At 42.3% G+C, this 12,819-nt stretch overlaps 1 protein-coding gene across 1 annotated transcript; it reads left to right on the top strand.

The window, feature by feature from the left end:
- Positions 1-1,998: 1,998 nt before the first annotated feature.
- Positions 1,999-12,350, top strand: LOC111858539 (ras-related protein Rab-1A). Its single transcript, XM_023840405.2, has 6 exons — positions 1,999-2,205; positions 9,405-9,477; positions 9,941-10,036; positions 10,427-10,522; positions 10,651-10,782; positions 11,148-12,350. The coding sequence occupies exons 1-6, from the start codon at positions 2,183-2,185 to the stop codon at positions 11,343-11,345; spliced, it is 618 nt and encodes a 205-aa protein (XP_023696173.1). The 5' UTR covers positions 1,999-2,182; the 3' UTR covers positions 11,346-12,350.
- The last annotated feature ends 469 nt before the right edge of the window (positions 12,351-12,819 follow it).

The following is a 12,819-nucleotide window of genomic DNA, read 5'->3' on the forward strand; positions in this document are numbered from 1 at the left end:
TTTTCAATTAAATATGGGTTGATATGATTTGCAAATCATTGCTCTTTTTATTTGCATTTTATACAGTGTCCCAACTCTTTTGGAAACGGGGTAGTATTTGATCCACATAATATTCATAATGCAGAAAAACTGTCTGGTATGGTTGTACACTATTACCATTTACACTGTCATATAGCACTGCCTCTTTTGAGCATTACACAAAACATTGCAAAATATCCCGTGCATGTCTGCCGTAAACTTTTAATATTCTTTTTATAGTATATATTTATTTTATTTCATACATTATGTACCTTTTCCCTTACTGAATCTTTTTTTTTATCGTCTTTATGTCTGTATACCTGCTGCTGGAACAAATTAAGCCTAATAGCTGATCTGTCCTTGATCACTCCGGATGGGATGTACCGAGGCGAGTTGCATCACCCCTTTGGTGTGCTAACTCACCAATACCATGTAGGAGTGATATCAACACTTTTTGGTGACACTCTGTTGGGAGTTACATTTTGACTTGACACTGGTTGTTTACATTATACGTCTGCACAATGTCCCTTTAAGTTTGCGAATATCATTTGGCAACCATGGTACCTTTTAATGCCTACAGTTTTAGGCTACATTCATTGCATGGTCCGACTTCAGTTCCATATGCCTGAATGGCTATGAGTACTTTGGCCTCATTTTAGAAGTAAATTTCATTTATGTATTATCTAAAGCTGTTACGAACAAAGCTCGACTCTTCATTATGGATGCTAGGAGGGGGTTGGACCTTGAGACCAATTAGGGAGTTCGCAGATATGAGAAATATGTGAATTGCTGATATTGCTTTGGGCTCTGAATACTTTATTTTCAGCTTCAGCATTCCATGGATAACAGGGGAGTCGACCAATGGCAGCAGTTCATATTTATTTTGATTACACTATTAATTATGATAAAAGCGGGGTTTCACGTGATAACATCAGGGTGTAAATGAGAAATAGTGCAAATTTCACTACCAGAAATTAACTATTGCAGTGCTCAATTCCTTTGTGTCCTCCACAAGTAACTCGGAACTCTGACTTCTGCAGTCAGTCATATGCTTTAAAGTTATATTTATGCATCTTTAAAATGGCAGACCCACCATGAATATGTAACTGGAAGCTCATAATATAGGATGTGCTGGTCCATTACTGTTTCTACATTGCAACAATATGATGCCACGTTTGTATCTAACATTGTGTATGACACCCTGTTGATGTCGTGCATAAATTACATGGATGATTTACTCTCAGAGGCTTCCTGTGCTGAACCACCTATACAGATCGTGTGAAAAAATACCCAGGGAAGTAATATATGGAAGCTGACTGCTATAACTGACACCGCGTCATAAGTGATAGACTGTACGTTGGCCATTTTTAACTGAATGGACCTGTAAAAACGGATGTGATTTCATTTTCTAAGTCAACCCAATTATTAAATCTGGATCATTCAGTCAACAAAATTTAATTTCAAATTTGATTTCAGTTTTCCATTAAAAAAATAAAGAAGTGTGATTTACGAATGGACTGTTTTATTACTGAGCCAACAGAAAACAATGACTATTCAATTCAGACACCACCTTCGAAAACTACACAAAATCTGTGAGAACAATGGCACCATAACCTTCCTCAGAAAGGAGAATTTTGAAGGTGAACATTTTTATTATCAAATAAATTCCTTCCACTTATCTATCACTTAAACCTCGTACCGTTGCTTCGCTCCAATCGTGCCCGATGTTGTGCCACGTTTCATTGATGACGTAATCCTTTATTTTTTTGACGTTAAGCAAAAAGGTTGCGCTAGTGGTCGCCACCTAGTATAGCGAAATGTTTTCTTATACGCATGCGTCAAGCGCGCAGTGTTACTTGGGTGTCGTAGTTAATAGTACTTCTTTGGAGCCCACAGAGCCATACCGGTACTTTTTGAGTCAAACTACAACTTCCGAGAAGCCGGTGAAGCTATACCTACGCGCGTGTAGACCCCATCTGTTTGAGGAGTAGCTATTTCCTGGTTAGACTGGCAGCCATTTTGGGTTCAAGTCGAAAAGCCTCTGGGTCTGTGGGGGAAGTAGCTAGCCTGCTAGTTACTTTTTATTTGACAAAACGGTGACTGTGTCCATTTCTCCAACGCGAAGGGGGACGCATTTTTATACGAAGAAGGGGTTTGCTGTGAAATGTCAACAATGAATCCCGAGTAGTAAGTAAAAAAAACACTGTCTCTCTTTGACACAATGGCGAGTGCTCGGATCTTAGCTGTTGATAGTTTAGCTAGCTAGCAAATAAGAAGTTGGTAGCAAAATGGCTAAACAAAAGAACACCGGGTACAAAGTGGCTGCCTTTTAGCAGCGAAGGTAACGGCTAGTTATCACCGAATGCTTTTCTGCCGTGACAGTTGGAAGCCCACTGAGACGGTTAGTTTACAGTCTCAAAACGAAAATCCTTGACTGGTATTAGTTAGGTACGTGAAGTCACAGGGTGTGAAAGTAACCGGTGTCCCGACTGGCCGTCCATCCATTCATCCATCCATCGGTATCAGGCTGCCCACCGCTGCGAACTTGCTCTCCTGTTGTGTTAGCTAACGCCGTGCTCTATATAATTCCTCAAATCGTTCGACCGGTTAATACGTTTAGTATGAAGTTAATGCGGACGACAGTAACAGAATAACCATTGTGTGCTGTTTTGGTAATCGGTGCTATGAGGTTTGAAGGTCCCGATAAAGGTGAAAATGAGATGTCTCGCTTATCCAGATATGCAGATGATGGACCCAGGCTGCGTTAATTCGGGCTGATGGCGAGGTCTGGTATTATATCGGCCATCTGGGTTTTCAGTTGGTCTGACTGGGAACTTTGTTTCAGGGACAGTGTTTTTGATACATCTTACATCTGTCCTTGATAGGGGAACATTGGCTAAAAGTTCTCGGTTTATTTTGCCGTTGTAAAAAACAAACACAATTGCTCTTATGGTAAAGGTGGCAGGGTAGCTAAGGAAGTATAAATTATTCAGGACGCGTGTCTGTGAAATCGAATAGGCAAACATGGAGTACCGGGACTCGTTATGTTGGAAATTCAAGTCCGATTTTATAAGCTGTACACGTTTGAGATGAGCAAGTATCTAGTGTGAATGCGGTCAAAAGGACCTAAACTATCTACATACGGTTGTAGTGTAAATCTTGCATCGGTGTTGATCTTGTCAGCTGTTGAGCTTCATTTCTATGAATCAACAAGTGAGAGCTCAGCTTGGGAGACACCCATCCTGTCCGTACATTAGTCATGTGCGCGTCACATGTCCTCCCGCCGCCTGCCCTGGTGTTGGGCAACCGGCGCCCCCTTTCCAAGCGTGCCGCCTTTCCTGCAAGCCAGCCCGGCATCACCGGAGCCGGGGGTGGGGCGCATTTTGCAGGCGTGCCGAGAAGGTTGGTCCTCCCGTCGGCCTTGTTCATATCGCACAGCGGGCCCGATTCAAGTGTTTTTTTCTCCAGCCTATTGTAATTTGCAGGGATAGTGAAGACGACGTTGCCTCGTTGGCAGTATTTGTCTCAAAAGTACTTCAGAGCTTCAGCCTGGCTCATTGCTTCTTAGGAGATTAGGGTGGGTGTATTTGTTGACGGGCATACCAGCACCCTGCAGTGTTTGTATGAATGTTAGATTCAATTTTGATTAATCATCCGATACCCTGTTACAAACTTGTAAGCAGTCGGTATAATTTCCTGTGGTTTGTCTATATCAATTAAAAACAGTGATATTTCAGTGCTGGCAAACGTTTTTGTTGCTGCACTTTTATCGAAATACATTGGTGTCATTTACTTTCACACTGTCTATGTTTGCAGCTCTGTCAAAATACACATAAATGATTCCTTTTAGAGCTTTGAGTTTTCCGGATTCTCAGTGACTTTCCCTGCTACTCTCCTGTCTGGGAACCAAGCCGTGCTCTCTCATCCTTGTAAGCTGGTGCTTGAATGGTATGAACAGACACCCTGTGTTTTTTTTCTCATCTCGTGAGACACACAGCAATTGATGTTCTGATTCTGTTAGCCTGTGACCCCCCCCCCCCCCCCCAACACCTTTGGTTATGACTTTAAGTAATTTCATCTAACACTTGTATATCTTTATCTTCGTTTTACTTTATTTTTGCAGTACTGCAGTCTCGCAATGTCGACAGCCTATGTTGCCAAGGAGTCCATCCATGCTTATATCCTGAAGGAGTAAATATCTTCCTTTTCTGAGCGAGAACATTTGTATGTAGGTAGCCAAGCTCATCTCCCAGCCGACCACCACAGCAGCATGAGGTCTGCGGTGAACTTTGAGGAGAAATAAAAATCGCATTACTGCTCAGTGAGCGCTGGTGTGTAGTTAGCGGTGGGCCTGCATAGCTATGTTTGACCCTTGGGTTTTGAACTTAGATTTGGAGGAGGGCTTTGGAATATGCTTTAAGGAAAGCTTATTGTAGAATTATTCCTTGTGAGTGAGAATGGTCAATGGACAGGCCTTGAAACACTTCCAGCAGGTCAAAATGCTTTTTCGTTTATAGAATTGCTAGAGTTTGTGGCAACACATAGAATGGAGTCAGTGCTCCAGCCATCTGAATGAAGATGAACCACCTCCTACCTTCCTGTGGAAGCAGTGGAGGAAGGGTAGGAGGCTGGTGGGGATTAGGCAGTTTCCTTCCTAGGTCGGCTCAGTTGGCCAAGTTTCGGTTCTGGCAGTATGTCATGCATGTGTCCCCTCATGCCAGGACGTTTGTGCGTGGTGTCAGATGATGCTTCACGTGCAGATCAGGACAATGAGGTATATCAGCGCACTACATTATTTCCAGCATTATTTGGAGAGTGACAGATTCACATTTGTCTGAGGATCCATGTTGAAAGAGCTGTTTAGAGATTGACTTTTTTTTTTTTTTATTTTTTTTTTTACCTGGCCTCAATCATTGCTCTGTTGGTTAAACAAATGATTTAAAAATAAATGCTTTTCCCTTTTCCCTAAAAAAACATAATAAAAATTGAATATAGTTTACTGTTGATAAATGCATCCAAGCGATGCACTGAGACATCATCAGTGATGTTTACTAAATGTATGTTGAATTTGTTTTGTGCTACTGGCATATCCTCAGTCTTTGTTTCTGGTAATAATACTATTAGGTAGCAAAGTCTTTTTTAAAGTTCTCTTTGTGAAATGGATTTTGTGTTGCTGGGTTCTGGTCCACCTTGAGGCTTTTTCATTAAGGCAGAATGGGCTAGTGTGTACACACACACACACACACACACACACACACGCAAGGAGCCAGGGGACTTTCGGAGTACAGAAAGCCTAATCTGCAAGGCTGATTTGTGTATCTGCGTGCACTCACACAAACATACACTCACACAAACACACACACACTCTGAAGCATTATCTGAAGCTTGGCGTAAAATGGCAAATTTCTTTGAAGGGAAACCACAGAGGCAAAAGCCTTATGATTCTTCTGTTATCTGATTGCTGCATAGTGTTATTTTAAACTTTAAACTCTTAGGGGAAAAACGCATAAATCATAACGTTTCAGATTTGTTGCTTATGTTCCGGTCCCCATCCCCTGCTGTCCGTTTGGCTTGCGGCGTGTGTTTGAGGCTCAGAAAGCTTTCTTGCTGCTTCCCTGCCAGCTTGTATATTTACTCTTGTTTGGTAGCTATTTTTTTTAAATGCACTGAGTTACTAGGTTGCCTACCCCCTACAGCAAGTGTGTCGATTGGAGCACTTTTAATACTACTCGGCCTACGCGTGGTGTAATTTAACATTGCGCTGACGTATCAATGGTTAGCTCTCTTCTTACAGCGTGCCTCTTTGTCTGAGTTATTTCTCTCCTCTTGGTTGGCAACTGGTATGACTGTGGTGGAGCTTGTGTGATAGGCAGCTGGAGCTGTTTACCATTGCTTTGTTTGGAAAGATGATGTGAAGAGTAAGTGCAGCCGTAAGCCTTTCTTAGACGCTGCATGCTTCATGGCATCGCTAGGTTCGTGTCTGTCAGCTCCGACGTTGGCCTTTTCAGCGTTCCCAAGACAACCTGTGGCATGAATTGGACCCTTTCAGGATCCTCGCCCAGGTGGGTCTTGAAGAACCCCCCTGACTGTTATTTGGGGGTACGAGAGTGAAAACGCAATCCACCTTGTTCTGAGTCAGTGTTGTTTTTACAGTGTTGTATGATTTTAGAAATATGAGTTGCATTTCAGTTACCTGCATTTCACTGTGTCTATACATACCCGCGTAACAGCATCTGGTGTGTATAGTTAATCTCGCTGTCAGTTTACCCCAGCGTTAATGTCTGACTTTGGGTGCACTCTGTAAGCTTGTTGCAACTTGTAAATCAGCATCTTGCAGCCTTGTCTGATGTGTGTTTCAGTGTTTGCCTGATAAGGGACCATCCTCCACTAAGGTTGTGTCCCTGGGTCAATTGTTTAGAGCATTCTCAGCCAGAATTGTGGGAAAAAATTACAGAATTACCATGTCTATTTGTTTTTGTCATTCTCTAGTCGCTAAGGTGTCTTTTTTTTTTTGCTAGCCTGTAAAAATTCTATAAATCTTTCTAAGCTGGACAGGGGGAGAGTATCTGATCGTTGTTACGAAATGTCTTGATGATCCAGGTACCTTAAAATGTTGTTAACCCTAATCTCAGTATCTAAAATGGCCTTACAGTATTCCCTTAGCTGTGAATTGTCGTACTTGGAGATTAAGATATAAATATTCATAATTCCTGGAATAAATCATAAAGGTAACAGATTAATTTGTGCTTGTTGAACACAGCTGTGAAATGCACCTTGCCCCAACCTCAATGCTTAGTGCTTCCTCAGGTAGTATGAATGTTCATCGTCGAATCTGGGGGTGGAGTTACTGACTCATCGCTAGTGAAGGGTCTTGTGATCTGCAGTTTCTGAAGGTGTGTCATCAGGCCTGAAGCGTGTGTTGTGTGTCAAAGTGGGACGTCATGTTTTTCTGTGGAGCCAGCTGTCAGTCGTTTTTTGTCATGGGTGGGACCTCCTCTGGGGGAGAAACGTCTCTGCAATGCCCGTGCAAATGGTGCGTTTGATTATTTCTCTCCAAGTCGGAACTCGGATGAAAACGTCACAAAAAACGTCACTTCCCGTCGGAAACACACCTCTTTTATGACGTTGAAGTTGGACAAGATTTTGTTGTCCGAGTTGCCCCTGTGACATAATTTCAACATGGTGACTTGATTTGTTTGTAGTTTGTTTACCGTTCGAAAAAAGAATATCGCTATGAATGTACTAAAATATCTTAAAGCTTTTAATGTGGTTTTACTAGTTCGTGTTTCTTGTTTGTCTCTCGGAAAAATCTCCATTTCTCCATTTTCTCCATTTGGAAAACTCCAAATCTGCTAAAATATAAAGCAACAACACACAGCAACGTGTTCATGGAGGCAGCCATGTTTGTTCCGAGATGTGGATAGCTCGAACGGGAGATTGTCGGACGTGATGTCACTCAACTCGGAATTTCCGAGTTCCGAGAGATAAACAAACGCACCATTAGTGTCTCATGTACTTCCAATTAAAGCCGTTGACTAGGGTGACATTCGTTAGTTTACCCTGCATGTTTATTACTGCATATCTCATTCATTATGAAAAATGTTTGTAATAATGCTTTAGATATTTCGGATTATGTAAAAAAAATAAAAAATGGATTGCCTAGCTTACTCTTATGTAAAACCAGTGTTTTTTTCCTTGTAAATGGGATTATTTTAACATCTGTATACTTCTACAGAACATGCATTGAAAGTGTCTAAGCTGAAATTTAATTGCATGATGAACTACTTATTTGCTAAATGAATTGTTTTAAAATAAAAACTTTCCTAACCTTTATCAGGCATATGTGAACAGGCTTGCTCTTCATTCAGTGAATTCACAGATTTTGCACCTGAAAACAGCCAGTGTCTCAGGTCACCCATTCTGCTTTGGAAACTTGTGTGTGTCAGTGAAAATTGCTAGGTAGCAGTGAAAGCTACAGACTATCACCGGTCTCCCACTCTCCCAATATAGTCCACTGTTCCTCATGACAAGCTGTACATTGTGCATGCAAGTCAGATTGATATCCCCTCTGTTCATTTCATGAAGCAGTCTCAATAGCCTGTACTATCGGGATAGAGTTAGGTATATGAATTTTCACCTGATTGGCCACATTCTCAATCATTTGGCCTGTTCACTATTGCTGGCAGGGAAGTTTGATAGATCAGCATCTCTTGGGACAATAAAACCTATTGAGAAGCTTTGAGTCTCGTTTTTAAATTCCTTGTGACAGGGGGGTTCCTCTGAACACTTCCTCTTAGGCTAGAAAACGGCTACGGTCTTACTTTTGATACCACTGGTGCCCAAGTGAAATGGTTGCATCAATGAGAAAAGCCTTAACTGCTGGCACTTTTAATATTTTAGTGTTTGATTTCTGCAGCACTTTTTCAAAATAAAGTATGCCAGTTCATAAGGGGCCTGAGAGACCTTTAGAAACTCAAGCCTGCTGCCCACTGCATGAGTCGTTTGCAGGACTGTGCCTTTGGCTGGGAATATTTTTCTTGCTGTTGTCCTGTTTAATTTTGCACCGAGTTGTATTGTCTTGTTCTTGGGCAAACGGACTCCTGCCTGTGGTTGTGTGTCAGGGTGGTATTCCTTTGTTCCTCCTCTTGAGGGCTGGACAGTGGACTCTTGTGTGCATCTGAAATATCAGTCGGGAGAATTTTTAAGGAAGGCCCCCAGTTATTCCTCCTGTCGTGCTGAGCACCTGCTAAGTCAAAGTATCCTCAGAAAGGGGAGAAAAGCACGTTCTGTATTAAACATGGAAGACATTTTGGGAGCCAGTATTAATAAGTCTTACATACAGACACAGTAAATGCCTATTCTCAAGAATCAACAATCATAGAACAATTTGAGTTATTGGTTGGTTTCTGAACCAATGGCATGACTGCTACTTCTATATTTTAAACAATAGTAATTTAAATAGTTAACATTTTAAAAGTACCATTGGTCAAGCATTATTTAGAAAATTGCCCATCAATTGTGAGACACTTATAGTAATTAATATAATTTAGATTAATGAATAAAGCTTGCTGACCATGTGACCTAGATCTGGGTGCATATTACATCATACTTGCACTGGCAAGTTTCAGTTTATGTATGTTAATGTCTGCTTAACTTTTGATGGGGTGGGGGGCACAAGTCATTCAAACTGCATAATTTGATGCTAAATATATATCAGTCTGCTAGCTTAGTATTCATTGGAGGCTCTGGATGTTTGCTCATATGGATTTGTGTTGCTTAGGAACCCCCCAAATCTGACTGAAGAAGATAAGGAAGCAGATTATTATTTTTTTTTTTTTAAACAAAGTTTTAAAAATTAACAATTTTCTCCTTTCTCTCCCTGTCAGTGATTATTTATTCAAGCTCCTTCTGATCGGTGATTCCGGGGTTGGAAAGTCTTGCCTTCTCCTCCGATTTGCAGTGAGTGTTTCCTGTCTCCCAGTACCTGCTGGGGTCTCATTAATGGCAGCCCCCTTGAAAGATGACGACTTCTCCTTTCTGTCTCCTCTGGCAGAAGGGCTATAGTCTGCCAGCTCCCCTGTCACTGAAAGGAAGCTAGAACTTTTAAAGCCTTGTGTGTTTCAGGGGTTTCTTTATTTGTGTATTAGTGGGGGGGGGGGGGGGGGGTTATGTCTTGTGTATATAGACTTATGAATGCATTTTGTATGTTCATGTTGCATGGATTTTTGAATGATGCTTCTTGAATAAGACTACTGTCAAGATGTAGCTTGCTTAACTGTGTGTGCGTGTGCGTGTGTGTGCGTGTGCGCGTGTGCGTGTGTGTGTGTGTGTCTTCTTTCGTTTGCGTTGCACTTTGAACAGGATGTGACCGCAAGCCCCAGGATGTCTGTAAAAATGTTCTTGCCTTGTTCTCCCCCTTCAGGACGACACATACACAGAAAGCTACATTAGCACTATTGGCGTGGACTTCAAAATACGAACTATCGAATTAGATGGGAAAACGATCAAACTTCAGATTGTGAGTATCTCCTCCTCACTTGGGAATGTGTGGCTTTTATTTATTTATTTTTTAGTGGTTCCTGTACTGTTGTTTCACTTGGCGTATATGGTTTGGAGCTCTGTGTGTGTGTGTGCACACTTTAACAAAGGCACTGTTCTTTTGTGACAAAGGCAGAAGTTAATTCATACAGTTCACACTGGGTTTCCCACCCCCTCACCCTGGTAGTCAAGGGGTTGCTAACGGTTATAAGCATTTCACACAATATCTGGGGTTTTAGTCTAATCTCTCTCCTGCAGTCACAGGTTTTTTTTTAATGTTCCAAGTGAATCTATTGCTTATTGGACATGGGTGCCTGACCTTTGTCCATTCTGAGCCTGACGTCCAATGGGAAATGTTCTTGTTTCACAGTGGGACACAGCGGGACAGGAGCGGTTTCGCACAATCACGTCCAGTTACTACAGGGGAGCCCATGGCATTATTGTAGTTTATGATGTTACAGACCAAGTGAGTAGCTTGCCTCGCTGTTTTCACAAATTTAAAATTAAATTTAAAGTTATTTACACGTCAACATTTATCTGCCCTGTTGCTTTTCCACATTTTTCATACATTTTATTGGTCCTTTTCCCCTACAGGAGTCTTTCAACAACGTCAAACAGTGGCTACAGGAGATCGACCGCTACGCCAGTGAAAATGTGAACAAGTTGTTGGTCGGGAACAAGTGTGATCTGACAACGAAGAAGGTTGTGGACTACACAACGGCAAAGGTAAGGAGACCAGTGTTCACAAGAATTTGGGCTTTGCAGCGCTGGGTCATGCAGGGGGTGGGGTTTGAATAGCACACGCCCCTTCAGGTGTTCCGGCAGCTGGAATGTGTAAAGCGAGCAGCCCACCTGGCAGAGCGTGTATCAAAAGCGCACATATCCTGCCTTGGGCATTCAGGAAGCTGTGGGACATCGGAGCTCCACGCAGGGTACAAAAGTAATCTGAGCTTAGCATCAGAAGTCTGAAAGATTTCTGACAGGCGTAGGAAGGGCCTCTCGCGAGTATTTCCTCTCGGCAGTGTTTACCTGGTCATCCCAAGCATCGGGAAAGTCGCCACGCAGTCCTGACGCGTCGCTCGCTTTTCCAGGAATTCGCAGACTCCCTGGGCATTCCCTTCCTGGAGACCAGCGCCAAGAATGCTACCAACGTGGAGCAGGCCTTCATGACTATGGCGGCTGAGATCAAGAAGAGAATGGGCCCCGGAGCCACCGCCGGCGGTGCCGAGAAGTCCAACGTGAAGATCCAGAGCACTCCGGTCAAGCCCTCCTCTGGGGGCTGCTGCTGAGGCCTTCTCACTCACCCCCCCCCACCCCAAACACACACCAAACCTTCCCCCAGTCTGTAATGTAACATGCCTGACAGTCAGGGAGGGCCACACCGAGAGCCAGAGAAATTATTATAAACAGTTTCCTGAGATGTTCTGTATATAGCTGCACTTTCCAGAAAGAAAAAAAGTCAAAAGTCCATGCAAACAGAAAATGGCATGAAACTAAGAAACGGTCCGCCCCTCCCCCCCACAACACCACCCCCCCCAGATTCCAATCCCAAAGGCAGGTTACGTCCTCCCACTTGCCGTTCCCAACCTCTCTGTGTGCAGGTTTATAAATAAGAATAATGTGTGCAAATCTCACTGCATTCCTACTGCAGGGCTGGTCTGTGGTCAGAGTAATTTTCTTCCCCCCCCCCCCCCCAATCCCCCTTTACCAGGATTTTGATTACTTTGCTACTTACATGAGCATGTGTAGGAGTTCTGTTTGTCTCTGACACAGCTGTCAGCAGCACATACCAGCTCGGAGCGCAACGGTCCCACTGTCCTGTGTCAAATGTCTAGTTCAAGCAAGGTATATATGTAATATATATGTAACATTATATATATTATGTATATATAAGACCTGATTGGCAAGTCCTGTAGAGTAAAAGAATTACATTATCTGATGAATAGTTACTTGATCATCTCTGGATATAATTTGTGGCTGCAGACTATTGTAATTTTGTTGCATAATATGTAACAAACCAGAGGAAATGTTCAATAAATATTGTACCACCAGACTGTACGATATAAAAACTGTCTGCAATTCTTAGTGGCATATGTAGAATCATTTTGTGCGTGTTTTAATTATTTATTCTACATTTATATGGCAGATGCATTGTACCAGTACTTTAGAATCTGTTTGGAACTTGGCCATTACCTGTGGAATACCTGATTTGGAAGTGGCAGTGTTAGAGTTGCATAAATGAAACACTATGTTCTTTTTCATAATAAAGGCAACTGGATTCAGTTTTAAAATTAGCTGGGTAAGTCTGTTTTTCAATAGACGTGACTCTAGATTCTCATCATGCAGTAGATTACTGTTCAGCTCAAGCTCCTTGGCTTGTATAACGGTGTTAGTGTGGTTTTGTGATTCAGAATGGACATTTTATGTTGCTTTACAAATGGGTAAAACCGAGAGCAAAGCATCTGTATAATGTGTTTAATCTGCTCCGTGAAGATGGTGTCTTCAAGGACATCCCAGCAGTCTAGGAACTGGGTCATCTAACCTCCTCGCAAACGGAAACCCAGTTGTAGGTTCAGCTGTGTCATACACCTATGGAATTAGCAGCGACATGTCAGAACTTCAGGTTACTTTGAATTGTATCGTTTGTGCTATTTCTGCTTTGTGTGACTCAGCTACAAGTTTCCAAATGCATCATTATTCCACGTTTTGTACAAGTTGCCTGCCAAAGGTGACTCGGCACTGCGAGTGACACAATACAAACCA

This window comes from Paramormyrops kingsleyae, chromosome 3, assembly GCF_048594095.1.
Source record: "Paramormyrops kingsleyae isolate MSU_618 chromosome 3, PKINGS_0.4, whole genome shotgun sequence".
Lineage (NCBI taxonomy): Eukaryota > Metazoa > Chordata > Actinopteri > Osteoglossiformes > Mormyridae > Paramormyrops > Paramormyrops kingsleyae.